Here is a 26,450-nt window from a genome sequence, read left to right as displayed (position 1 = left end):
AACCATCCAATATTTTTCTTTTTCCTTCTGACTTATTTCAGTGAGCATAATTCCTTCTAGCTCCATTCGTGTTGTTGTGAATGGCATGAGTTTATGTTTTTGGTTGCTGAATAATATTCCATTGTGTATATATACCACATCTTCTTGATCTAGTCATAGGCATTTGGGTTGTTTACAGGTTTTACTTATTACATATAGTGTATAGCATATAATTAACTACACATATCTAGACAGCATAGCCTGCCCCACGCCTAAGTACAGTACAGCTTGTTGAGACCACCATCATATATGTGGCCTGTCATTGACTGACACACTGATAAGCCACACGCACGGTATTAGCAGAAGTGATGGTGATAGTAGTAGTAATAATACCTATAAATAACTTCTGTGTTACTCAACTTTGTCATTAAATTTATTGGTTATATACTACATGGTCTTGTTCCATGAAACTGACAGATGGGCTGCTAAAACACCTAAATTGCTGAGGAGACTTGAACTGTCTTTACTTTCTCTGCGAAGTCTAATACCCCTAACCCCCTTGCCATAGCTGGGACTGTGATTCTCTTAGCTTGCTCTCCTTTTGATTTTTAAATAATTTCTTTGTCCTAATATATTAGGGCATTTATTTGATTCATTTTCATCTTCCTGCACAAGTCTGTAAGCTCATGTGAACAGAGGTCTTTTTACCTCACTGATCTATCCTCCAGTCCCCAAAATAGCACCTGGTACAGTGTCCAGATTCAGAAAATATTTGTTGAATGAAGGAATGCTTTCCTGTGTGAAATTCAGCAGCTGTCATAAATAATAGACACAAAGCATATATTAATCACACAAAACCAAATGGATATTAAATTCTGAGTGACTATTAAATGTCCTTGAATGATGATTTTTTAAATTAACTTTTAACTATAAGAATATTTTCTAAGTTATCACAGGAAATATTTTTAAAATTGTCACAAAGAACATTTTTTTAAAATTAGCACTTGGTTTAAAGTGTGGATCTGGAGCTGGAGGACATTAGATTATAATAAACAAATTTTTGAGTGGTTTTCTGCAGCAAGGTTTTAAACTACTGTGTGCTTCAATTTTCTCTGTATATTATTATTATGTGAATTAAATGAGTTAGTGCATTTAAACTCTTAGAACAGGGACTGTAATGTAGCAAAAAAGCAATTAATGAATTGAATTTAGATTCCCCACTTGTTTTAGCTACAATTATATGATATTATCTTGTAATTAAATTTAAATTTAGCTTTAAGTTTCTGATTAGCTTTCAGATGGAATCGAGCTGCAGATAAATACATGATTTGAGGGATTTCCATATTCTTGTTTTATTATAGTAACACACCTAGGATGAAACAAAATGTTGAATTTATTATGGAATCTTTTATTGCAACATCAATTTTAAAAGAGTGCAGTTTTCATGAATCTTTTGTTTCTGATTTTTTATAGATCCCCATATTAAAGTTTCTGGAAAGAAAGAAGATGTTAAGGAAGCCAAGGAAATGATCATGTCTGTCTTGGACACAAAAGTAAGTGAATGTTAAGGACATTCAGATGTCAAAACCTTATATCTGCAAGGGCTGCTTCATGCTGTCATGAAAGAACCATTTGGAGAAGAAAAACCAGGAGAAAGGAATGGTGCTTATTTTAAAATAAGCACGCATGATTCTACAATGGATGTAGGGTTCTGTTTAAAATTTCACTAATTTCTTTCATTTGGGTAATTGAGTAATATCACGCACAATGCATATGTGTATGTATGCACATGTGTATGTATATGTGCATAAGTATGTATGTGCCATCCTCGGAAACTAGACATTGGTCATGATTAAATTGGCAGGAGTTAACCTTTTTGCCTTTCTAATGCCCATAGAAAACTAGGTCGCTCCTCTGTATTCTTTGTGTGTGTGTGGTGGTGTGAAATTTGATGTTTTCTCTTATACATGTGTAGGGTTTCCCTACAAGAACATATATGGAGGAATAATAGGGAATGCAAAATTTAAATATGGAAAATTTGTACTCATTGGTGAGAATTTTCTTTAATGTACACTTCTAAATTACTATATGTCAGGCACTTTGCTAAGCATATTGCCTTGTTTAATCCTTTTTTTTAATTGTTATTTTTGTTGAAGTATCATTGTTTTACATCCTTGATAGTGTTTTGACAGTATAGGATTTCCCCCTCAGGGTAGTTGCCTGCGCTCCCTGTGGGCATCTCACTGAAACACTCTTTGTCCTCACCTTAGTCCAGTATGCACTCTCCCCTTCCTCCCACCCCCATCCCCTCTCACTTCCTCTTAATGAACACAGAATTCACTCAGAATTCAATAGCTGATAGGTAAGTGGGAGAGTGGCATCCAGGTTGTCCGGTTCTTTTTTTGTGGGGAGGGAGGCATTTAGTAAAAGTGTATTGTGTACAAAGGACAATTCATGAACTGTGAGCCTTCAAATCAGACGCAGAGATGAAGCTCAACACCACACTGTGACAGAAGATTTATCAAGTCCTCACCACCGTGGTTTACTATCTGGTATCTCAATGAAATGATCTCTGATTTTTTTTTCTTATTCTTAAGAATTATTCACTTTATAATTATTAAATATTTAAGAATTTTCTCCAAAATTGAGCATCTCTTTCCTGTACTTCAAAGAGAAAACTAAAATAAGACCTAAGTTTAAAAATCAAAGTACTAGGCCTCCCCTGGTGGCACAGGCGATTGAGCGCAGTGCTGTGAAGCTGTCTGCAGCCTCAGCAGCGCTGGTTTGATCCCGGCCTGCCGGCGAGGGTCCCACATGGCATGGCAGACCTCTCTCCTGTCTCACCCGCTGTTCCTCTCAGCAGTGTATTTTGTCAGTCCGCCTGTTCTGTTCCCTGCTCTGTCTCTGGTGAATCCTCTCACCTTCCCGTGCATCTGGCCTCTACCCAGTTCTTGTATAAATAAATTAAAAAATAAATCTTTAAAAAAAAAATCAAAGTACTTCATGGAAAAATTGTTTAAAATTGAAGAATTCAGAGCACGTAAAACTTTTGATATTTTTAACATTTTATTGTATTTGACTTTACTTTGACTCTGAGCACTGAAGAATTTCAGTATCAATCTTGTAAATGAGAAAATATTTCATGTCAGATTTTATAATTTCACAGGTTAACTTCCCCAGATTAAATGCATGAATTCTGATATGACCACAATGTTTTTATTCATTATGTCTCAGAATTTACCTCTTGTTTTAATGTAATTTTATGTTTTATGTTGTTTTACTTAGTGTTTGACTGCTAGATATCTATGATTTGTGACCTCTTCCTTGCTTTTCTTTCTACCTGTGAGAACAGTAGTTGGTTTACTTTGTAGAGAGTTACATGCAGTGATAGAGAAATTGGGAAAACAATGCTTGTAAATATTTTTAATTCAGTTTTGAACTTTATTTCTAGTTTTCTGTCATTTTAATTATATAGTTCTATTAGCATACATATTGTCAGTTTCATACTTGTTTTCATCTGTTTGGATTAAATGTTTCATTAATAATGCATATCAAAAAATGAGTATTTGTAATTGTAGCTGACTTTATTTAAAGGCTATTTATTATACAAGAAATATTTTTGTAAAAATATTTCTTTTCCTTTGGACAAATTTGTCTTAAAATGAGAATTTTTTTTTAATAGCCAAAGGGAAATAGATAGAAATGAAGCATTTATAGATTAGATTAGATCTTATTAAGAAATCTTTAAGATCTTCCACTGGGTCACTTTTTGTTAATACTGTTCCTTTGGGGAGGGGGATTAAGTGTTTTATACTTCAAGAGATAATATGTTATTTCCATGTAGAGCAATCGGGTCACCCTGAAGATGGATGTTTCACACACAGAACATTCTCATGTCATTGGCAAAGGTGGCAACAATATTAAAAAAGTAATGGAAGACACAGGATGCCACATCCACTTTCCAGATTCTAACAGGAATAACCAAGCAGAAAAAAGCAACCAGGTGCTTTGTTTTTTTCACATGAACATTTATGGGAAAATTACAACCTTAATTTTCCATGTGCATGTTTCTTTTGGTAAGTGAGTACAAAAAGTAATTGTGGAAACAGCGTATATTATAGATTGTATGTCCCAATGCAAGGAGACTGAAGATGCCCTGCATTTACAGATGAGCTCTAAGTGGGCCATAATTTTTTTATTTTTTTTGAAACTATATTTATTGAGGTAAAGTAGGTTTGGTTATAGGTTCAAACTTCTATAAGTGTTTACTTTCACACCCTAACCAACACCAGTGACCCAACCTTCCCTCTCAGAACCTCATCCCGCCACTCTCCCTCTGTAGTTGCCCTAGTTTTGCGGTCAGATGTTGAGAGTTTATTATTGGTTGGGTTTTGTCTTATCCTCTGTTATGTGTGTCTGTGCACCACATATAAATGAGACCACCCTGTATTTGTCATGGGAAAGTTCAGGGCATGAATCCAGGGGAGGACTGGTGGTGGGTGTTGGAGCAAGAATTTTTTACCATCTAGTATGGAAATAATTCAGTGTTTTGAGAAACTAGTGTAGTGGTATCACTGTGTATTGATATTCATCTAGTATGCGAAGAGTTTAAACAAGAGGGAGAGCATGCAAACAATTACAGTGGGTGAGGGCAGGGTGGCCTGGTGAGGGCTATGAGGTTTTTGTAAGTCCCCAAGGTGATGTAGCTCATTTGACACAAATCAGCTGAGTAGCTGGTCAAGATACAAATTCTGGTTAAGCAAATCTGACTTGGTTCCTGAGATCTTTCATTTTCAACAAGTTCCCAGATAATATGACTGCTGTTTTTTCCCCTGGAGGACACTTTGAGCAACAAGGGTGTAGATAACTGGAAAAGCAGGCACAGGTTCAATTAAAATAAATCTAACTCTGTATTTTCTTGTTTTGGCAGGTATCTATAGCAGGACAAACGGCAGGAGTAGAATCTGCCAGAGTTAGAATTCGGGTAACTATTTATTACTTTACTAGTGTAAATCAGTGTTAGTGATATTTGCATTAGAAGACATTAAAATATCATAATTTAACAATCTCTAACTAAATCCTATGTTCAGTATGTATGGAATAATAACTGAAAGTTATATTACTGTAGTAAAGATGTTAGGGATGTTCTGAATTTTATCTGACTCAGTTGCTCTGATGATTTCAAAGTGAGGAAAATTGGCCTGAGCAAAAAAAACGCTATAGGCATATTGTTACAAATTCTCATGTTTCACAAAAGGCTTCTTTTGTTAAAGAAACTTTACGCAAACTATGACTATAACAGAAGCAATTTATGTTTTAAAATTCCACCTTCAGAAAAGAATGAATGAATTATACACATCCCTGAATGCCTCATGTTTTAACTGTAGATTGGTTTGTCATCAATTCATTTTAGGAACTGCTTCCTTTGGTGCTGATGTTTGAGCTCCCTATAGCTGGAATTCTTCAACCGGTTCCCGATCCTAATTCCCCCTCTATTCAGCACATATCACAAACGTACAACATTTCAGTGTCATTTAAACAGCGTTCCCGAATGTATGGTGCTACTGTCATAGTGCGAGGGTCTCAGAATAACACCAGTGCTGTGAAGGTAAGTGATTGAGATGAATTCAGAACATCCTAAGTATACCCATCATGCATGTTTTGGTTTGAGAGGATTTTAAGTTAATTTGTCTTCCAGAATTTTCTCTTGTATTACTAATTCTAGTTTATGGAGTATGTTGAGTTTTTCTCTGTAGCTATTAGAATTGCAATAGACCCTTTTGCTGTATGTGAATCTATAGGAGCAGTTTGCTTATTTTTTTTAATTGAAGTAGAGTAGGTTTACCACACAGAATATGATTGAGCTGCATAGGATCACCTCTTCATATGTCTTTTACCACATCCCTATGCCTCCACCACCATTCACTGGGCCCCCTCCACACTTTGCCCTCTTCTCTCTTACCCTTTTCTCCTAGGAAGGAACTGCCATGCTGTTGGAACATCTTGCTGGGAGCTTGGCATCAGCTATCCCCGTGAGCACACAGCTGGATATTGCAGCTCAACATCATCTCTTTATGATGGGTCGAAATGGAAGCAACATTAAGCATATCATGCAGAGAACAGGTGCTCAGATCCACTTTCCTGATCCCAGCAATCCACAAAAGAAATCCACCGTCTACCTCCAGGGCACCATTGAGTCTGTCTGTCTTGCAAGGCAATATCTCATGGTAGGTTTACTGAAATGAGTGTTGCAGGCTTTGTTTTTTTTGTTTGTTTGTTTGTTTGTTTTTTGTGACCTTGATGGCTACAGGGTGTGTTGCTGTGTACACTGAGCAAATGTGGTTTTTATACAGGCACATTGGGAGTCTGGTCAATAAGGAAGTTTCTTAGTAAAAGGAAATTACAAGAGTAAAGTACACAGTACCTCAGAGGCTTAAATTCTTCACAGAGATGAGCAATTTCCTTCCACTATTACTAGTTTTTTTTTTTTTTTTAACTTAGAGTAAATGCAGAAGAGGTAAATACAAATAATAGGCTATTTTTTATGGAAGGTGATTATTTTAATCAGACATATAGTATTATTAGTTTGTATTTGACAAAGAATGTCTTCTGTTTAAACAAAAAAGTAAAAATAAAAATTTTACCCTCAAAGACATAAACTTTGGTAACATGAAACATTAGCACATTTCATAAATCTGATATAATTTTAAAATATGTGATTTAAGCCATTAACTTAAGTGGCATGCGTTAATGAAAAGTAGCTGTTATATAATTCAGTACCACTTCCAATATATAATTTGCAATACTTCTAGTCTTCCATACTCATCTAAAAACCCAGTGTGCGTACTGATATATGGCAACAAATTGTACCAAATGAAGTGATATGGGCTCACAAATATTCTTATTGAAAACCCCATTGTATTCTTCTGACCTTTAGTGACATTTTAAACAGTCAGCTTCCGTGTGACCTTTGCTATTATTAACTTGCAGAATTTATTTTTGAGAAACTTTCAGAAAATGCAAGTCTCTGTTGCTGATACCATTCCTCTGACAGATAAGAACTTGTTATATCATTAAGGATTATAATACATAATTTTAAGAAATTTACTGGATGATTTATTTTTTGTTAAGCTTACTTTGTCAGGCTAGTCTGGAAGCATGCTCATATCCAAAAATAACTATGATTACTCTTCATATTTCATATTTTCTGCTTTTCCTCTTCTTTAGATATTATTTTTGAGTTAAGTGAAAATTTTTTCAAGCATTCTATGTAGTACTGCACGAATATTCATACTTTGACCATTCCTGGCAATAATATTGCTATCTAATGTGACAGGTTATCATACACTATTGAAAGAAGTGAGAGGGAAAGGAAAATTTAAAAGCTTTAAACTATTTTAAATGTCATCCCATTTTTAAAATATAATCACTATAAAAAGTCCTTACAAAAATCACTTACAAATGGAGCATAAATGATTTCATTTTAATCCTAGTGTGTTTGACTGTAATGTCTCCTGGAACTTATGTACAAATCCTAGCTAGCACTGAGTCTCCTGTGCATCAGAAAATTTTCTCTCCACAGAGAGAAAAAGCAAAGTTATAAAGTGAGGCAGTTTTTTTTTTTTTAATTTAAAATGGGACAATGCTAACTTTATTCTAGGAAGAAAGAACAGTTTGCGCTTCATCGGAAGTAGAACTTTATAGTTGTTGAAAAAGCCCTTCGATGAGTTAAGATACCAATGTCCAGAAACTGTTTAAACACTGTCGAGTCCTGAGGCTGACCTTGACATGTGGACATGCAGACCTGTGACTGTTCAAGCAAAGTCAGGCCAAAATGTGGAGATCTTTAAATGCTGATACATATTTAGGTTTCACTCAGGAGACAGTAAAAAGCCACATTGTAAGTGTTAAGTGATTGATTACATGCACAAGATTAGTACTGTTGATGTGGGTGAGAATTCAATTTCTAAACATCACTAACAAAACTGAATTTAGAGAATAGACAAAATTTTCAAGGTTGAGAGTGGGTAAACCATTTAGGACTGAAAACAGAAACTTAAGACACATATAATCTTGTTTTCCAAAAAAATAGTTTGTGCCTCTTCACAGTATTTGCACACAGTTGTCTGAGTTTTTTAAAGGAATATTTAGCTTAACTTTTGTTTACTCTTTAGATCTGTAAAATAATTGCATTATTTATGGGCATGTTAAAATTCTTGAATGGTTGCATGAATAACTTTTCACATCCTGCACTTTCTACTCTGACATTTCCTAGGGTTGTCTGCCTCTTGTGTTGATGTTTGATATGAAGGAAGAAATTGATGTTGATCCACAATTCATTGCTCAGTTGATGGAACAGCTCGATGTCTTCATCAGCATTAAACCAAAACCCAAACAGCCAAGCAAGGTTAGTGGCCCAGGAAATCTGGGGCTGGACCCAGAGAACTAGGCATCATGTCACATTCTATATATCCCCATATACATGGGGATAAATATCCTATATAATGTATGTTATATGTTTAGTTACTTTACACAAATATAAATTTGTAACAGGACTCATTACTGATCATCATTTTCCTTTATGTATTTGGTGTTTTTTGGAATTAATTTTTTGTGACCCTTATTTTTCTGTAAATATGAGAAGGAAAGAATGAACTTCTGTTTGTTAACTTACAATCTGGTAACTTTAAGCATTACTAATGCTTAAAGAGAGAGTTAATAAGGCCAAGCAATGTACTCTGTGTGTGTGTGTGTGTGTGTGTGTGTGTGTGTGTGTGTGTGTATATATATGCAGTTCCAAAATTAGTGAATTTACTATTTGTGAGCTACTAGGTTAGCTCTGGAAATTTAAAATGTAGATGCCCATTCTCTTTAATAAATACTTTAGGTAATGAAGTATCCCCAGTTCAACCTTTTCAGAACCTTGCCTCTAAGATATTGCCAAATTTCAGTAACTACATGTACAGTAAAAAAATTAATGCATTGATTTTGATGGTATTAAATGCTAGTGAGAATATGAGGAAAGTGGTTCCTTTTTAAATATTGTATGAATTGCCATTATTTGAAGAGCAATTTGGAACCATTTAATTACACTGAAAATACTCTACCCCCAGCAATTCTACTTCTAGACTCTGAAGTAGACACTTTTGTACCAGAAGCAAAGGGGCAAGAATGGTGTTGAATTAAAAAAAAAAAAGTTGCACAATAATTTGTACTACGGTGCCTTTTTTTCTCTTTTTTTAAGAGCAAAGCATGTTCAGGATGAGTTGCCTTTGAGGTAGGAGGAAGGGAAAAATGAACAGGAAAGTAAGCAAAAGGAATGTTCCATTTCTTCAACAAAAACAGGAATAAAAATAACATTTAATTCTAGGGTGTTAGGTATTAGATGTTACAGTAATCTTGATTTTCTTTATCTTAAAATAAAAGATTTATAAAATATAACTGTGAAGTTTACAATAATTTTAGGAAAAAAGGTTTCTAAACTGAGTGAAGGTAGGTAAGTTATGATAGCTAAAATACTGAGTGGTCATGACTTCTGATTTTTCATTTCTGAGCTATGAATCATATATGCATAGTGATACATATTTTATGTATAATTCTGCATATATGTAAATAAGGTGCTATTCACTGTCGAAGTTAAGAAAATTAATCTCGCCTTCTTCCAGAGAAAACTTTAAAGGAAAACACAGATTTCATTCTAAGTGAACTTGATACAGTGAGTTTCAAGCTTGAGAATGGGACATTAAATTTTACAGATTGTGAAGCTTCACGTTTGACTGATTTGACTTGACTAGGGTGACTGCGGATACCAAGACTAAAAGCTAAGGACAGGTGCAGGAAGAATTCCTGGAGTTTTCTTAGAAATGAGCAAAAGTTGGGGAAAATAGACTGCTGGGAGTCTCCCAGGGCCAGCTGCTTTAACTGCTTTCTCAGCCACAAATTATCTTTATTGTCCATTGGAGGCTTTTCCCCTTGGGCTTACATTTTTGTTTTCTGTATGAGTTTGTGGAGGGAAAATATAAAAGACATTGTTTAGAAATTTATTTTACCACAAGCTTTGCCATAGATAGGTCGTCATTGAGAAATAGTGGAACCTCAAAGTCGATTAGTTAATAGGCCATAAATGTCAAACATAAGTGACTGTTGTATGCAGTCTGTGTATGCTGACAAGTTTGATTTGTTTCATAAAGAGGACATAAAGGAGGAAAGCTCTACGTAAGGACAGGAGGATGTAAACAAGAATAGGCTGTAGAGCTGGACCAGGGTGCCAGGCCTCTCATCGCCCCTTCACCAGCTGGGCCTTTCACAGCCCAGCCCTCACAGTAACCTTGAGTAAGTTCTTTATCCTCACCGAAGATGAATAATACCACCCCAGAAGGCTTTGGGATATAGGCGCAACTTCAGTCACGGTGCCTGGATCACAGAACTCACCCAATAAATGCTAACTAACATTTTAAGGTTTTACCAAAAGGTATAAGCGTAAGAACTAAGTGGCTAGAATTCACAGAGCAATTGATTTGAAAGCAGCATTAATATATTCCGAGTAGGATTCGTATTATCATTATTCATGTCTCACCCACCTCCCAATTCATGGTGGATTACTTGCATGTCACTTTTTTTTTCTTTCCCATTATGTGTTTTCATAGTCTGTGATTGTGAAAAGTGTTGAACGAAATGCCTTAAATATGTATGAAGCAAGGAAATGTCTCCTCGGACTTGAAAGCAGTGGGGTTACCATAGCAACCAGTCCATCCCCAGCATCGTGCCCTGCTGGCCTGGCATGTCCCAGCCTGGATATCTTAGCTTCAGCAGGCCTCGGACTCACTGGACTAGGTATAAAATTTATTATTATAGCACTTCTCAGTCACTGGGGGAAATGCTTATCCAGTTCCCTTTCTTTCTACTGTTTGGGGCTCCATTTAAAAGGCTATTCTTTCCTCTTCAGGCCCTGACATCAGGTGAAAAGCAACAAAACTTGAATCAATCCATTTTGGCTTTTTATTAGACTCTATGAATTTCTGTTTCCTAGGTTCTTCTTACTTTGGCATAAATAATAAAGGTCTGACTTATTTTCAGTGGCTCTGTTTGTTCTCCTAAATTAAGAATGCCATTGAGAGTGAAGTGAGCAGCCTGACTGTAATTTATGTGTCTGTTCTCTCTTGCATTTGCAATATTGCTATCAGTCCCTGGAGATAAAGATTATCCAGTTTGCTTTTCTAAAAGTAATTGCAAATTTGTAGGAGAGGAGGACAGGGGAGGGGAAAGTGAAAACAAACAGAACCCCAGTCACCCCAGGTAGGTAGACCTGCTTCACCCAGACACAAAGGAAATCTAGCCTGCGGCCACAAAGGGGAGCAAATGGACTTGTATTTATATCTACGCTGAATAGAAAGATGAAAGAACAGCATCATCTTCGTGCTTTAGTTCTTTAAGAAAGTGGGGTGAGTGACTTAATCGGGTGACTTAGAGCACGTCATTTATGACTCCCCAAACTAAGGGCCAAAGTTAGTTGCTACATTACAATTATTATAGGTTCACTACTTTATGTACATTTTCAGTAGCCTTAATATAAAAAGTGAATTAATCTAGCAAATCATTCTGCCTCATTCTGTGTTGATTTCAAACAGAAAAGATATTTTAATTTTTTCTAATAGCTATTCTTGCTTTAAAAATATAATATGGTTATAATATGATTAAGATTCCAGTCATGACAGTAGAGATGGGTTCCCCCCTCTTGGAACCTAAACTCCCAAAGTTGTTCCTTCCATTAGATACCAGAACAGATTCATAATAACACCACAATGTGTGTGAGTAAGAAGATGCCAGTTAACTTAGCAGGAACTGAGCTCCTGCTGCACTAACCAGAAAAATAGCGAGCAAAGATTTAGTGTTATTCCCTTTATAAAAAGATTTCATGACTGTGCCTGTCTTATAAAGCTTAATGTTTTAAGTATTCCTGGAAACTTATATACAAATCCGCATTTTACTTCAGAATATATTTTACATGTCTGCAGGGCAATTTCATTACTTATTAAATCCTTAAAAGATCTTTTAAGCAAAAAAACCAAAATAAAATTTTTTGAAAGAGATTCTCATACACATTGAGGAAGGAGGGACACGAGTAAGTCCTGTTGTGTTTTGACATATGTGTGAATACTCTTCTGGGAAGTTCAACCTGTGTGCAAATGGGTCAGACGGAGCCATTTTACTGAAGGAAAGCATTCCTTTATCATCCACTGTTAATTGTCATGGCTTTGAAAAGAGTTTGTTTGTAAGTAGGTGACCAGTAAGTTATTCAGAGAAATTAAAATAGGCTTCCACTTGAGCAGAATTTTCTTCATTCTGGCTAGTTGAGTGGAATGCAAAATAGCTGGTGCTAGTGAATGGCCCAAACTGCTTTCCTGGTTTGGGCATGCCTGTCTTCCATTTTCTGACCAACATCTGTTTGTGGGTAAGCTGGGTTCTGTGTTGGAGTTGTATCATACAATATTTTATGTGAATATTTGAAAGAAGGTCATGAATATGTCACCCATATTTTATATTTGGAAAATACTAGATAAAAGCAATGTGCATTCCAAATGTCAATATTTAGGTTGTCTGCATTTAAAAATCTTGAACTTGTCCATATTGACTTTTTATTCATTTATTACAGGTCTCTTGGGACCCACCACCTTATCTTTAAACACTTCAACGACCCCGAACTCACTCCTGAATGCTCTCAATAGCTCAGTCAGTCCTTTGCAAAGTCCAAGTTCTGGCACCCCCAGCCCCACGTTATGGGCATCCCCTCTTGCTAATACGTCAAGTGCTACAGGTCAGTATCTTTTAAGTATAATCCAAGACATGTATTCTTAGGTATTACCAATTTTTAAATAAAATTTTCTAGGAGTTTGTTTCTGAGGGAAAATTTATGGCTGAAAGCATACTGCAGCCAAGCAGGAATTCCCTGAGGTGTAAATTGTTTAAAATGGAGCACACCAAAGCAGTGAATTTCTCATAAAAGTTAAACATAACCTTCAAACATGACAGGCAGAGTAGGACAAAGCACGTGATATTCAGGGAGCAGTGACAAAGGCCCATGAAGCTCACTGACCCATTCAGAAATGTGGCTTCTAGTTAGACAAATGTGCTGGAGAGCTACCTGCACATGCTTAGTCTTGCTAGTTTCTTCCTCTGTACAGTGAGACGTCTGTATTAAATATTCTCCACAGTGCTGTTCCACTTTAACATTCATAGTAACATTAACAACTTTAACATTCATAGTAAGATTTATTTATTTATATATACAAGAGCTGGGTACAGGCCAGAGGTGTGGGGGGTGAGAGGATTCACCAGAGACAGAGTGGGGAACAGAACAGGCAGATTGACCGAAGCACACTGCTGAGGGGAGCAGCAGGCGAGTCAAGGGAGGTCTGCTGTGCCATGTGGGTTGCTCCCTGGCCAGCCAGGGGATCGAACTCATGCTGCAGAGGCTGTAGACAGCTTCATAGGTTGCGTCTTAACCCCTTGCGCCACCAGGGAGGCCCAATGTTAAGTACAGAGAGGTATCAATATGGAATTCTCATTGAAATCTGCAGCAACAAAAATGTTATTGAAAAGATAGTCGTTGAGTCTGAATTTTCATGAAATGTTGTTGCAGGTTTTTCTGCTATACCACACCTCATGATCCCATCTACCGCCCCCACGCTCACTAATATTTTGTTGTCTGGAGTCCCCACCTATGGGCACACAGCTCCATCTCCCCCTCCTGGCTTGACTCCTGTTGATGTCCACATCAGCAGTATGCAAACAGAAGGCAAAAAAATCTCGGCTTCTTTAAATGGACACGCACAGGTAATGTCCTTCAGCCAGGAGTACAGGAGTATGTGCTCCGTGCTCTGTGTATTGAGCCACTGGTAGCTCCTTTCAACCTTCACCTAAGTGAATTTTCAAATTATGACCCTATCTATTTGTTCTTTTCTTTCTTTTTTTTTTTTTCAGTCTCCAAATATAAAATATGGTGCAATATCCACTTCATCACTTGGAGAAAAAGTACTGAGTGCGAATCATGTTGATCCATCCAGACAAGCCACTGTGTCTGAGCAGGCATCTCCCAAGTCAAGCCCCACAGAAGGTATCTTTCCTTCTGAACTTCAGTCTGGTCTCTTACTTTGATCAAGGGCATAGTAGAAAATCTGTGCCATGATTTTGGTTTGCTAAGCAATCATGAATGTTTTGCCTCAAATATGCAAAAAGTTGACATCTTGGATGAAATTCAACAGTTTGCACGTAATCTCTTTCCCACATAACTTCCTAACTTAAAGTGAATGTAATTGTGTAGCAGGACAGCCTCAATTTATTTTACACACACACACACATACACACACACACGTGCATGCAGTTTTTTACTTCAAGTCAAGCATTTCTTTTTATAAACTCTTTAACCGTAATATTCTTTAAAAAATATGAGTCTTCTGTTCACATTTCCTCATGAGTTTTTGAGACAACCTGAATTTCTTAAGCTGTCCTCAGGAGCCAAGAACTGTTCCCCTTATGTCTCCAGCCATTGTGTTGGATTCTGACTGGTTTCCACTGCAGATGATTATAAGATGGCATTTGGATTTTCACTTTTCTCTCTTCTCCTCTGCAGGTTGTAATGATGCTTTTGTTGAAGTCGGCATGCCTCGAAGCCCCTCCCATTCTGGGAATGCTGGTGACTTGAAACAAATGATGGGTCCATCTAAAGTTTCCTGTGCCAAGAGGCAGACGGTAGAACTCTTGCATGGCACTAAGAACTCACACTTACAGTATGTACTTTAACCTTCAAAAGCCCTGATCCATTGAAAAAAAAGTGTGTAATGAGCTGAATTAGCTTTAAACTCAATAGTTAGTGCTTCTTGGTTAAAGTGAGTTTGATCATATCCATGGGTTTTCCCTTTTTTCATAATAACCACTGCTAATTTTCACTTTTATAAATCTTTCTGTCTTCTCTATAGTCCCTCCCCACTGTAGCTGTTTGGGTTTATTTTTCGGTCCTCTAAACTATCTATATTGCTCTGAAATTCTAACATTCTCTTTGCTCTTCAATAATAAGCAAGGGAATTTTTACTGCTTGAAATTTTCCCGCTGTAAATTCATTTGACTTTGAATTCTTAAATTAAGCTGCCTTTGTTCTCAGATAATTGATAACTTTGTTAAGAATAAGTCAATATCATGGTATTTTTTACCAATCACAGTGAATGTAAGTGCATATATTATATTGAATGTAATGCTCCCTTCCTATACTTCAGTTATACATGTGCCATCCTTACTGTTTCTTTCCATTTTATTTTTTATCAAATAGATGGTCTGTTCACATTTTGAAAAAGCGAAACAATGAAAGGATTATACGTCAAAAGATTTTGTTTCCACCCACCTTCAACTACCCAATTTCTGTCTCACAGTTTCTTGTATATCCTGAGAGTTAGGTAGCTTTTGACAATTATGGCACATATATCATCTATATTGCCACTTCTTCCTTTTATTCTGCAAACTTGTTTTGCTTTTGTAATTGCAGTTTTATAATTGCTATTCCCATTTTTTCAAGTGCAAATGCACTTTATCTGTGTTTTTCTTAACATGGTACTAATATCCCAAATTACCACTGTTTGATATAGCTTGGAGAAATGATTTTGCCTTTCCCTCTGCATTGACACTTTTCAAGACCAGTCCCACTCCTTTCCTTGTTAAGGAAATCAACTGCAACCTCCAGTATGGCCTCCCTGCCTTCAGCCTCCCATTCACTCACTGGATCAGTTCTTTGATTTGTCCATTACTTATTTTGAAAACACGAGTCAGTTTCTGTCACACATTGACTTTAAAACCAATATCCACATCCCTTTCCTTTGCTTGTGCTGCTCCCTCTGAATTCTGCTGGCCTTTTGCACTGGAGGATCTGTAGGTGCCCTTTTAATTCCAACTCAGAGTGTCCTCTGTGAATCCATTGTGAATTTTTGTCAGGCAAAGCTCGTTGGTCCTCCCTTTATTTATAATAGACTTTCCTAAATTCTCCAAAATTATGAATGATTAAAAAGATAATAATGAACAAATCAGAGGGTGACCCATGACAAAGCAAGATGCAATAGATAATTTGCCCAGTTATAATACAAATTTCTTCAACAAAATGGTTATTTCCGGAGATGACCCTAAATGTGGGTAATCATCATTTTAAAGGTAATGGTAACAGATTTTTTGAAAACCCACAGGACGTCAGCTGACTTTAGCTCCACCTGCCAAAGTGACTCCTGTTGAAAAGCCTGCCCTGGACTTTTTTGGGAGGCCTGTCCCTCAGTGTTATATGTCTGTTCTGTGGCACAGTATATATGCCATTTATAATGTGCATGACTATATGTCATAAAATAGTTTCAGTACCAGCTCTTGTGTCAAAACACCTGGGTTCAAATTCCAGCACTACCATTTACCAGAGGTGTGACCTTGGACAAGGTACTCCCCTCCTCTGTAAAATGAGGGAATTGCTGGTACTTACCTCAAAGCAGTGTTGGGAGAATTAAATGAGATAATACATGTAAGTTGTTGAAAATATTAAACATAGATAATGACTGGGGTGCATAGGAAACACTCATTACTTTAGAATATAATAATGGAGTATTCAATTTCAACTCTTTCACAGCAGCTCTGACAGGTTGCTCTCAGATCCTGAACTGAGTTCTGCAGAAAGCCCCCTGACTGACAAGAAGGCCCCCGGGAGTGAGCGTGCTGCGGAGCGTGCTGCCGCCGCCCAGCAGAACTCTGAAAGGGCCTGCCTGGCCCCCCGGCCCTCATATATCAACATGCAGGTAATGATTTTAAAAAAATGCAAAAGATATCCAAATGTAGGTTATTCTGGGTTAGGGGAGCAGTAGAACGGAAATGGGTTTTCCTTCTGTACTCTACTTAAAAGCAAATGGAAACTCATTTATTAGTTAGGAATTGTTTTGCTATAAACATCAGCAATGAAATGGTTAAGCTTAACAAAATTAAACTCAAGGGAGAAGAATTGCTTATAATATTAAAATGTTCTACATCACCACCTCTTATTCAAATGGCATTATTCATCTGTTGCTTACACATTTTTATAGATAAATGTGAGAGCTGTTTTCTTTTTTTTAGTGTGGTTGATTGAAAGAACTTTTATTATTGTTAGAAACTTTTTTAATTTTTAGCATCACAACTTGCAATTAATAGTCATTTAACTTTTTTTTTTGAGGGATAGCTGCCTTGCTTTATTATTTTCTTTACTGAGATAACACTGGTTTATAACACTGTGTATGTTTTAGGGGCTGAGGGTCACATCTCCTCACATGTATGTTACCACACCAACCCCACCATCAAAGCACCCAGCATCCTTTACATTAAACAATTTCCATATCGGTCACAATATGAAAAATAAGGATTTGTGCTTTTAAAGATCCTGTGTTCATTTAATTTCACCTTAGAATAACTAGGTAGACTTACCTACTTCATACTAAGAGATTTATCATTCCTATCCTGCTACCTCCAAAAATAAGGGAAAAACTTTTCACAAAATCCTATAATCAAAGACATTTTCACAGATATGTCAAAAAAACTAATTCATGGAACTGTATTATACTTCAGTGATTCCTGCCTGTCTGTCTTTTAATCCTTTGTCTTTTAACATTTTCATGAGATTTTAAATACAGTTTTATAAAAGACATGACCTTTATTAAGTGTAAATGTTCAAAAAAATTGTTATATTTTCTGTGATTGATTTGTTTGTCTGAAATAAAATTCTCTTGCCTAAGAAATAACTAATCTGGGGCCTCCCCTAGTGGCTCAGCGGTTGAGTAAAGAGTTGGTTCATTTCCCGGCCGCCGGCTTGGGTCCCACAAAAAAAAAAAAAAAAAAAAAAAAAAAAAGAGAGAAATAACTAATCCCTTTCATGATCTCTTCATGTTTTTCATTCATCTGGTGGTTCTCATCTTCTTTTCCATCAAGATACATGTAAAGAGAAACATTTTTATGTTCCTTTCTTTGAAAGTGAGTAAGAATGTTCTTGGTGATAGAGTTTCACCTTAAGTAGATGTAATTTATGCCATTAGTGAAGAGCTGACTCTTACAATCAGTAAGAGATCAATAAGAGTCCCAGTGCATTGACAGGAAGAAAGATTGAAGATTCCCTGATTCCTTCAGCTAAGAATGATCTCTCTGTCTCCTGACTGTTCTTGGAGTGCTGTGTCTCCACCTTTCTTGTCACACTTATCTCGCTTCCTAATTTATTTTGTAGTTTGTTTTCCCTCTAACCCATCCCAGCTAAGATTCTAAGTGCTTTAAGGCTGTAGATTATTTTTGATTAATTATTGTATTCTTCCACAAGGTTCATCAGCATAGTCTCTTTTACCAGAAGGCACTCAATAAATATTTATTGAACAAGTGAATTTGGAATCTCTCTATACCTTGCCATTAGATATTAATCATTAAAAGTTGATGTTAACTCTTAATGCCATTTTAGAAAGAAGATTTGAACAATATCACAAAGCTATGTTATCTAAAAATCTGTCTCTGCTATGTTCTTAGAGTGAAGCACACATCCTGGTTTGTCTGAGACTGTCCCTGTTTACCTTTATTATCCTGGCCTAATTATTATTTGTAGCACATTTCACTCTCAGAACCATTCTGTTTCAGACAATAAATTATATGGGCTCCATATAATTTGATGATGTAGTTCTTTTGGGAAAATGGTTAAAGGAACTCTTAGCAATTGATGGTAGGCCTTTAAGATATTCTGAATTCAAGTCTTAGGTAGTCCTTAAACTGGGCATCGAGACACTAGGTTAGCATCTGAGGTGTAGCTATATCTGGAGTATTTTCTACAAAGTGACCTACCTTGGTCTTTATGTAAACCTGACTGTTACAGTCACTCATTCAATGTTAATTGAAAGGCTTAATGGTGCCATCTAGTCATGCAATAAAAGGTAACTAGGTTTAATTTTGTTATATTGCTTAATGTAGTTTAGATTAAAGCTAGACACTTGCCATTTATTTCACTTCCAAAGTAAAGACTATAATTAGGATAAGTAATATGTCAAGTTGTCTTGATTTCATCCCATTCCTTCCCATCCATGTTTTATCTAAATGAAGAGGGGAATTTGAGAAACTAAAGAGGCCAGTACATAACCTGAAAGTGTTTGGATGATACATCATTTTGAAACTTAGCAAAACTATTATTAGATTATTTATTTTATATTACACATACTGGGTCCTGGTGTGTTAAATATTCATAGTGAACTGGATATATATTTTATTTTTAAGGAAAATTTCTAACTCTTGTCATTGTCATGAGTTAAAAGTCAGATATAGTAATTTATTATTCTAATTAATTAGTTTTGAAAACATGTTTAAATTTATCAGACAGTAACTCGATTCTGTCACATGGTGTGAAACTTAACATGTGTCCCAGTCGGATTCATGGACTATAATCAAAACCTTTGTTCTCTAATCATGGAGTATTGACATGACATTTGAGTAAATTGATAATAAAGATATTTTCTCTGTTTTATTTTCAGGCCTTTGACTATGAACAAAAAAAACTATTAGCAACCAAAGGTATGTGAAATATTAATGATCTACACTTTACTTTTTTCAGTTCATTCATAAAAGGTCGAATTAAAACAGAAGGAAAAAGAAAAATATCAAAAGGCTTCACTTATAGGAGGAATATAGGAGAACCAAATAAAGGATCAGGGAAGAACAACAAGAACAACAACAACAATAATAAAACAACAAAATTAGCAGGCAACTATAAATCAGACATTCTGCAAGGGAGGGGGAGGTAGAGGAATCACAACAGGGGAGAGAAGAGCACAAGGGACTGTGGTGATGGTTCACAGGTGAATTGGTGGTGGGACTTTTACAGGAAATACACAATGTTGTAAAAGATATAAAATAAAATAAAAACATGTGATATAAACCCCCCAAAAAAGGTTGAATTGAGAAGTTGCATATTCAAAAAAAAATCCAGATATTTTGGTGCAATTTGCAAAAATTTTGTTGAGGTTGGGTTGTATTTTGTTGTTGAGTTGATTAATATTAGATCAATCAAAACATACTGTTGGATTTTTTAAATTTATTCCTTTTTATAAAATGTTCTCTGAAGACATTTTAAGACATTTTGTGTTAAATAGTACTTAGAGATTATTTCTTGACATATGTCAAAGAAACAACCTCATTATTTTATCTAATAAGTACATTTAAAAATACTAAGTATCTGTTTTATATTCTGTTTTCCAAAGCTATGTTAAAGAAACCAGTGGTGACGGAGGTCAGAACACCCACAAATACCTGGAGTGGCCTGGGGTTTTCTAAATCCATGCCAGCTGAAACCATCAAGGAGCTGAGAAGGGCCAATCATGTGTCCTATAAGCCCACAATGACAACCACTTTTGAGGTTTGTAGTCATGCCCTACTCATTCTTGCTGCCCGTTCCCCTTAACAAAGAGAACAACCATTGCTCCCCTCTTCATAAGGAAGAGTCACTCATGGTGATTTGGGTTTTAAGTTCTATTCATGTGAAATTTATATTGCTATTAAATGGACACCCTCATATATTATATATACACATATATATCTTCTCTCAAAGTTGTTGATCAGCTTAAGGTGATGAGAATTTGGATAAATGTATGTTTGTTACGGGGACAGTGTCATAAATTATAGAGCAAGGCTAAAGGTAAGCAAAGGGAAGATGTAATAGTTCACTTTATATATATATAAAGTCCTTTTAATCAACTAGCAAAGCCACCATAAGGAGAAAAGGCAAATATTCAACAAAAACAAGTTTTCCGATATGAGGTAAAAATCCAGTGTGTTCAGATGTGCCAGGAATACGGCAGGAAGTATCACAAACAAGAGCTCCAAAATTTTATGTTTCCCAGATGTTGGCTGCACTCCTTAGTGAGACTGGGAAGCTGGCATCCTCGCCACGGGGAGAAGGGATCCAGCGTTCCAGAGTCCTCAGCCAGGCCGCACGGGACTCACTGAGCAGGCCTTTTCAATCTGAGGGTATCAGATTTTGGCTCTAAGCCTTGGAGAGTTGGGGGGTTGGCTAGAGAGACAGAGTGAGTGCAAATGCACAATGCTGGGGAGATCAGGCAGAGCAAATGTGGATGAAAATGATTAATCCAAGTATCACAATGTTCAACTGTAGGCTGAAAAACAAATACTAGTTAAGGGTTTCATAATTGTTAGTCTAATAACTAGCATTTGTAGACTGACCTTGTTTTCTCCACCCATATTCTTTGTAATAAATTAGACTGTTGATGAAAGGAAAAAGCAAATGTACTATTTTTTTTTTCCTTTGGGTAAGTGAAAAAGAAAATATGATTGAAATACTCAAAAGAATAGTTTCCTTTGAATCGCATTGTCAGACTTACAGTAGCAGCCTGGCAGGCTGTATTTAAAGATTGAAGTTCCCGTCAGCAGTTAGAATGTAGGAACCAGTATGAAAAATTTCAAAGTGCTAGGAAGTACACTCCTTTTGCTGCCATTAGAACTCAGAGAGAAAATAAACAATTCCTTTTGTTGGCAGAGACCTTCCAACCGCTGTGCTGACTCTGCAGCGTTCACCTCTTGCCCCTGTGGTCATCCGTGTCGCTCTCCTTGCTTTTGGCAGAGGGGTGTGTTGGGTGGCTGGTTGTGTTTCTGTATTTCCAGAGATGAAATAGTACCCTTTACAAATGTTAATTCAGTTCTGCTATTGAAGCCCAACAGCGACCACACGATGGCCAGTCTCATCATGTAGCGGTCAACTGTAGGGCTGAGAGGGCTGACAGCCGCCCCTGGACTTGCGGTTTTGATGAGGAACTTCACTCCTTGAGTCTTAACACTTCCCCATGAAGAGGCAGCAGCCCAGAGCAGTTACGTTTGTTTATGGGAGGATGTGTCAGAAAAAGGAGTCAGACTCATTTTGGCAGAGTGTCCTTATACTGCGCTTCCTGGTGGTTTATGCTAGAGGGCATTTTGCAGAGGTGACAGGCACGTGATCTGGAAGCATGTTGGCATACCTGGACAGGTGTAATAATCACTTGGAGAGTTTGCTAAGTATGCTTATTCTTCCTTTGGGATGCCATTCATCAGACGGGGGTGGGGTAGAATCAGGAACGTGTATTTTTAGCATAAACCTAATGTGATTCTGATACAGGCAACCTTGGAGATGTAACACTGAGGGAGCTAATGTGGAAAGCTATCACCCCCTGACTCTTCTCCGGCATTTGCCCAGGATGAGTAGACCACTTACTGTGGGCAGAAATGTGCAAGACCCAGTGGCTGGAGTCCCTCTTGTGACTTTTCTTGCTTTGGATACCTTGGACTCACCTCTTCCACCTTCCCGGCTGATGTTTAGCAGCCCTTCTCAGTGAAAGAGGCTGGGGAGGGGGCCCAGCTAGAGCAGGGCATGGGTGTTCACCGTGTAACCTGCTTTTCTTCAGGTTCTCTGTAGACACATTGATATGATCAGTCTTTCTTTGGAAATGGTGTTCTGGATTTTCCTTGGTGTTTAGGACTTGAACTTTTCTTCTTGTATCCCACGTCCGTTGACAGGGAGGAAAGGGCCCTTACATGGCATGGCCTGATACCCTGCAGCAGTTCCTGCCTGCATGTTTATGCTCTTCCCTTTATTCTTCATAGTTCAGAAGGATTAAAAACTGGGCATTAGTAAGGATTGTTTCTTTGGGATAGGATGTGGGAACAGCATAGGGTGGAGAAGGAACTGGGGAAAAGTGGAGAGAACTTCAAATTTGTATTAAGAAATTGAACACATCTCTGCTTATAGCATTAATATTTTTAAATTAGAGGGTGGCTAGAAACACTCTTTTTCCATATTCTTTTCCAAAGAAAAGTAAAACCAAATGGATGAGTAGAGTGCTGATGTAGGAGAAGAAGCATGTTTGGCCAATAGGTTCCGATGGGTGTGGACCCTCCCGCTGTGCCAGGGATGGAAGCACATGGCTTTCCTGCTCCTGGAAACTTGCTCGGGGCAAGAAGTTGATGCTTTGTGCTCTATATTCAGATCACCGAGAGGCTACTCTTGAGCAGTTGTTTCTAGTTTTAGGGAAGCTTTGAGAAAATAGCCTGTTTCAAAGAGATCCTTTAGATAAGGAGTAGGGAGCTTGAAACTTTTTTTCTCCAAGATTCAAAAATACGTTCCTTCTACTTACTGTTATAGGGTCAACCAAAGGTCAAAAAGGCTGCTTCTACCTGCAATATCTCTATCATCAATAGATTTATAACAGGGTTTGGTTAGGGATTTTCCCTTTTTGCCACTGCCCCTTAAAAGCATAAGTAATGGGCACATATTCTCTGGAGCAAATAAAATCTTGCATTAGGAACAAAGATGGTTTTTAATTTTCCTCAGAATAATGATTTTATTTTAAATTTTACAAATTAAAGAATGGAGGCAAGATGCTTCTTATGGTATTTGAATTAGTAGATAATGAACTAGTAGATATCACAAGATTTTGTCTTTACTCCGTGTTTCTAGAAATCAACATGTTTAGTGAGGTATATATGTGTATAGATATAGATAGGGACATAGGTACAGGTATAGATATAGGTGTACATAGATAGATGTAGAAACATGCAATGTATAAATAAAAATTATAAAATATCTCATTATGTTAGCAATTCATAGTTTTGAATTACTAGCTGCATTGGATATATCTTGATTAAAGTACATAATTTAAAAGATGGTTTTAAATGAAAAAATCAGTTTTTAGTCTCAGGGGCCTTCATTTCCCTATGTCCTTTCCTAAAGTCAGCACAGGACCTGCCATAGACATAAGGAAAGGCATCTGTGAGAGCCAGTAATTCCACAACTATTAAGCACCTTCTGTATTCCAGGCATATTGTCTAGGCACTAGAGGTACAATGCAAGGGATCTTTGATGGTCGAGTTTTCTTTTTGATGGATAGAGACATGCAAAACAGATAATCAAGAAGGCCTTGGGTAAATAATTCCCTGATAAATATGAAACAGCTTTAGCGGCAGCTTTAGATTGGGTGGTCATAGCAGGCCTTAGGAGCAGGTGACATTCAGGCTGAGACCTGGGTGACAAGGAAGGACCAACATTGTGAAGATAAAGGGTATTTGGCCAAGAAACAACTAGCATGCTTATCCTAAAGTTAGAACTAGTTGGTGACACTACGGAGAAGACAGGATTGTGGAGCCTTGAAGACAAAGTTGGAAGATGTGCAGAGGCTCAATTATGAAGCACCTCAGTCCATGGCAAAATTCTGGACAAGCTTTAGAGGCAGGATTCCTGAGAATCAGCCTTCATGGGAAACCGCAGTGGTTAGCAATCAAGGTAAATGGCAGGCCGGACTTGGATTTTTCCTTCTCCCATCCTGAGAAGCCCAGCTTATTAAATATTTTCTTTTCTGGCTTTGATTTTTTTACAGGGCTCATCAATGTCCCTGTCGAGGTCCAACAGTCGTGAGCACTTGGGAAGTGGAAGTGAATCTCATAACTGGAGAGACAGAAATGGAATAGGACCCACAAGTCATGGTGAATTTGCAGCTTCTATTGGCAGCCCCAAGCGTAAACAAAACAAATCAAGTGAGCTTTGACTTTTAGTCATATGTACAGATGTAATTAGCTTAGAAATTGATTACTGGGCTTAGTGTGATGTTCAAGTATAAACTCCTGGTTTCATGCACTTGAGTATTTGGTGTAACTCAACAGGCTACCTCCTCTGTGAAGCCTTTCCTGTTTTTCCTGGTGAAGCAGCCACATGTCTCTCTGCTTTCTACTACTTATCATACTGATGTTTAAGTACTTATTTAATATCTGCCTCTTCTGGTAGAATTTGAGTTCCACAAGCTAAGGATCTAGTTATTCATTCAGTAAACACTTATTAATACCCATAGGCCAGGAATATGCTTTGAGGCTCTGCCTTCTTCGTTCTTTCCAAATGTCTCAGAGTCTGACACCTACTGAGGGTTCAGTAAATGTGTGCTGAATGAACTCATGAATGAATCATGCACACAGTCATCCAGGAGATGATAAGAAAAAGAGAGGGACTTAAGGGAGTTGAGCAGAATGTGGTCAGAGTAGCATATTGGACAATGGAAGTAAGTCTGACCCGAGGTGAGCTACCAAAGGCGAAGAGCAGGGTTTGATTTTTTTTTTTCTATAGGCAAAATGTAGCTGAATTGACATAGAGAAAGCAGTTTAAAGCAGAGCAGTTCTAGCTGTGAACAAATATGGCAAAGACTCAGCATTAGTGCTGTGGATTTGTCTATAACAGCACCCATACTTCTGGGCCGTATAAGTAGACAAGAATTGACATGCTACTGACAATATATGTCCTCGATGCCTTTTTTTTTTTTGCCAGCGGGGAGGGGCCGGTGTTTGACAAATTTGGAATCCTGAAACACATAACTTGGAGTATTCGAATACTACTTGAAGGAAGGTGATCCCTGTGAGCGTAGTAGATGCTCAGTAACAGCCAGTTGTTATTGTCAATCAAGTTGGTTGTGTGGCCAAGAGTCTCAGATTTGAAACGGCCAATCTTGGTGTCTGCCAAGTCTAAATAAGAAAGCACTCACTGTCACCTCTTTCATTCATTCCCCAGGGCCTGTCATAAGTAGCCAGAGACTGTTAGCGGCTTGATTTTAACCACTGATGGGGAAATGGAGCTGAGAGGCAGAGTGGTGTCAGGTGCAGATAAAGGGGTAGAAAAGATCTCCATTTCTATAGCCCCGTATGAATGAGTGTTTGCTTCATTCTCTCCTTTTCCATCACTTAACACTGGAAAATTAACATTGACTGTACAACTTAGCTGCATGCAAGTTCAATATTAGGGCTAGGGGGCTCATTAATAGAAAAGAATGATTAAAGAAGCATAGTTTTTTGGCTTTTGTCAGATGTTTAAGAGCTTAGGCAGTTTCAGAGAGGATATGGAAACTATAAGTAATGTAGATAAAAAAATTAAAGTTGTGTACCATAATAAGTATCACTAAGAATATTCTAAAACATGTTTTTTTTTCAAATTGTAGCAATGTATATGCTTAACCCAACATACGTAAAGTAACTCATTTTCAACATGAAATTTTTATGACTTATATTTTTTGTACTGAGTCTTCAAAATCTGGTATGTATTTTACACTTATAGGCCATTTTAATTCCACTAGCCACATTTTATGTGCTAAAGAGGCAAGTAGCCAATGGCTACTGGATTGAACAGCACACTTTTAGATGATTTTCTTAACACCCTTGTCAAGGTTACCAGTGTCTGTTCTCCCTGTTTATACCATTTGTTCTAGTGAAGTGCTCAGTACCTCCCTCCTCTTTTATTCTCAAAGTAAATTTATCATTTGGGCCATAAGTTATATGGCCAGCCTGTCAGTCCAGGAATCACATGTTGTCTAGTCCAGGGATCACAAGTCACATGTTCTCATACTCTGTGTATGACACCTTTGGCCTGGTACCTCACCAGTCACTCT

At 37.2% G+C, this 26,450-nt stretch overlaps 1 protein-coding gene across 6 annotated transcripts in view; it reads left to right on the top strand.

Annotated features, from left to right (window-relative positions):
• BICC1 (BicC family RNA binding protein 1) overlaps nt 1-26,450 on the top strand; it is a 277,048-nt gene that overhangs the window by 235,620 nt on the left and 14,978 nt on the right. For 4 of the 6 annotated variants that reach the window (XM_037497641.2, XM_054689987.1, XM_054689988.1 and 1 more), the window contains 15 exons: nt 1,453-1,532; nt 3,824-3,982; nt 4,910-4,963; nt 5,393-5,587; nt 5,955-6,206; nt 8,255-8,386; nt 10,626-10,812; nt 12,632-12,793; nt 13,619-13,812; nt 13,960-14,092; nt 14,609-14,765; nt 16,628-16,793; nt 19,521-19,560; nt 20,247-20,401; nt 24,405-24,561. In XM_037497641.2, coding sequence (XP_037353538.1) covers nt 1,453-1,532; nt 3,824-3,982; nt 4,910-4,963; nt 5,393-5,587; nt 5,955-6,206; nt 8,255-8,386; nt 10,626-10,812; nt 12,632-12,793; nt 13,619-13,812; nt 13,960-14,092; nt 14,609-14,765; nt 16,628-16,793; nt 19,521-19,560; nt 20,247-20,401; nt 24,405-24,561 — 2,223 coding nt within the window. The remainder of the gene's footprint in view (nt 1-1,452; nt 1,533-3,823; nt 3,983-4,909; nt 4,964-5,392; nt 5,588-5,954; nt 6,207-8,254; nt 8,387-10,625; nt 10,813-12,631; nt 12,794-13,618; nt 13,813-13,959; nt 14,093-14,608; nt 14,766-16,627; nt 16,794-19,520; nt 19,561-20,246; nt 20,402-24,404; nt 24,562-26,450) is intronic. The other 2 variants (XM_054689986.1, XM_037497642.2) reach the window with 2 other exon arrangements.

This window comes from Talpa occidentalis, unplaced genomic scaffold, assembly GCF_014898055.3.
Source record: "Talpa occidentalis isolate TD23 unplaced genomic scaffold, MPIMG_talOcc4v2.1 talOcc4.8, whole genome shotgun sequence".
Classification (NCBI taxonomy): domain Eukaryota; kingdom Metazoa; phylum Chordata; class Mammalia; order Eulipotyphla; family Talpidae; genus Talpa; species Talpa occidentalis.
Note: the sequence above shows the minus strand (reverse complement) of the source record. Positions and strands in the feature narration are given on the sequence as shown.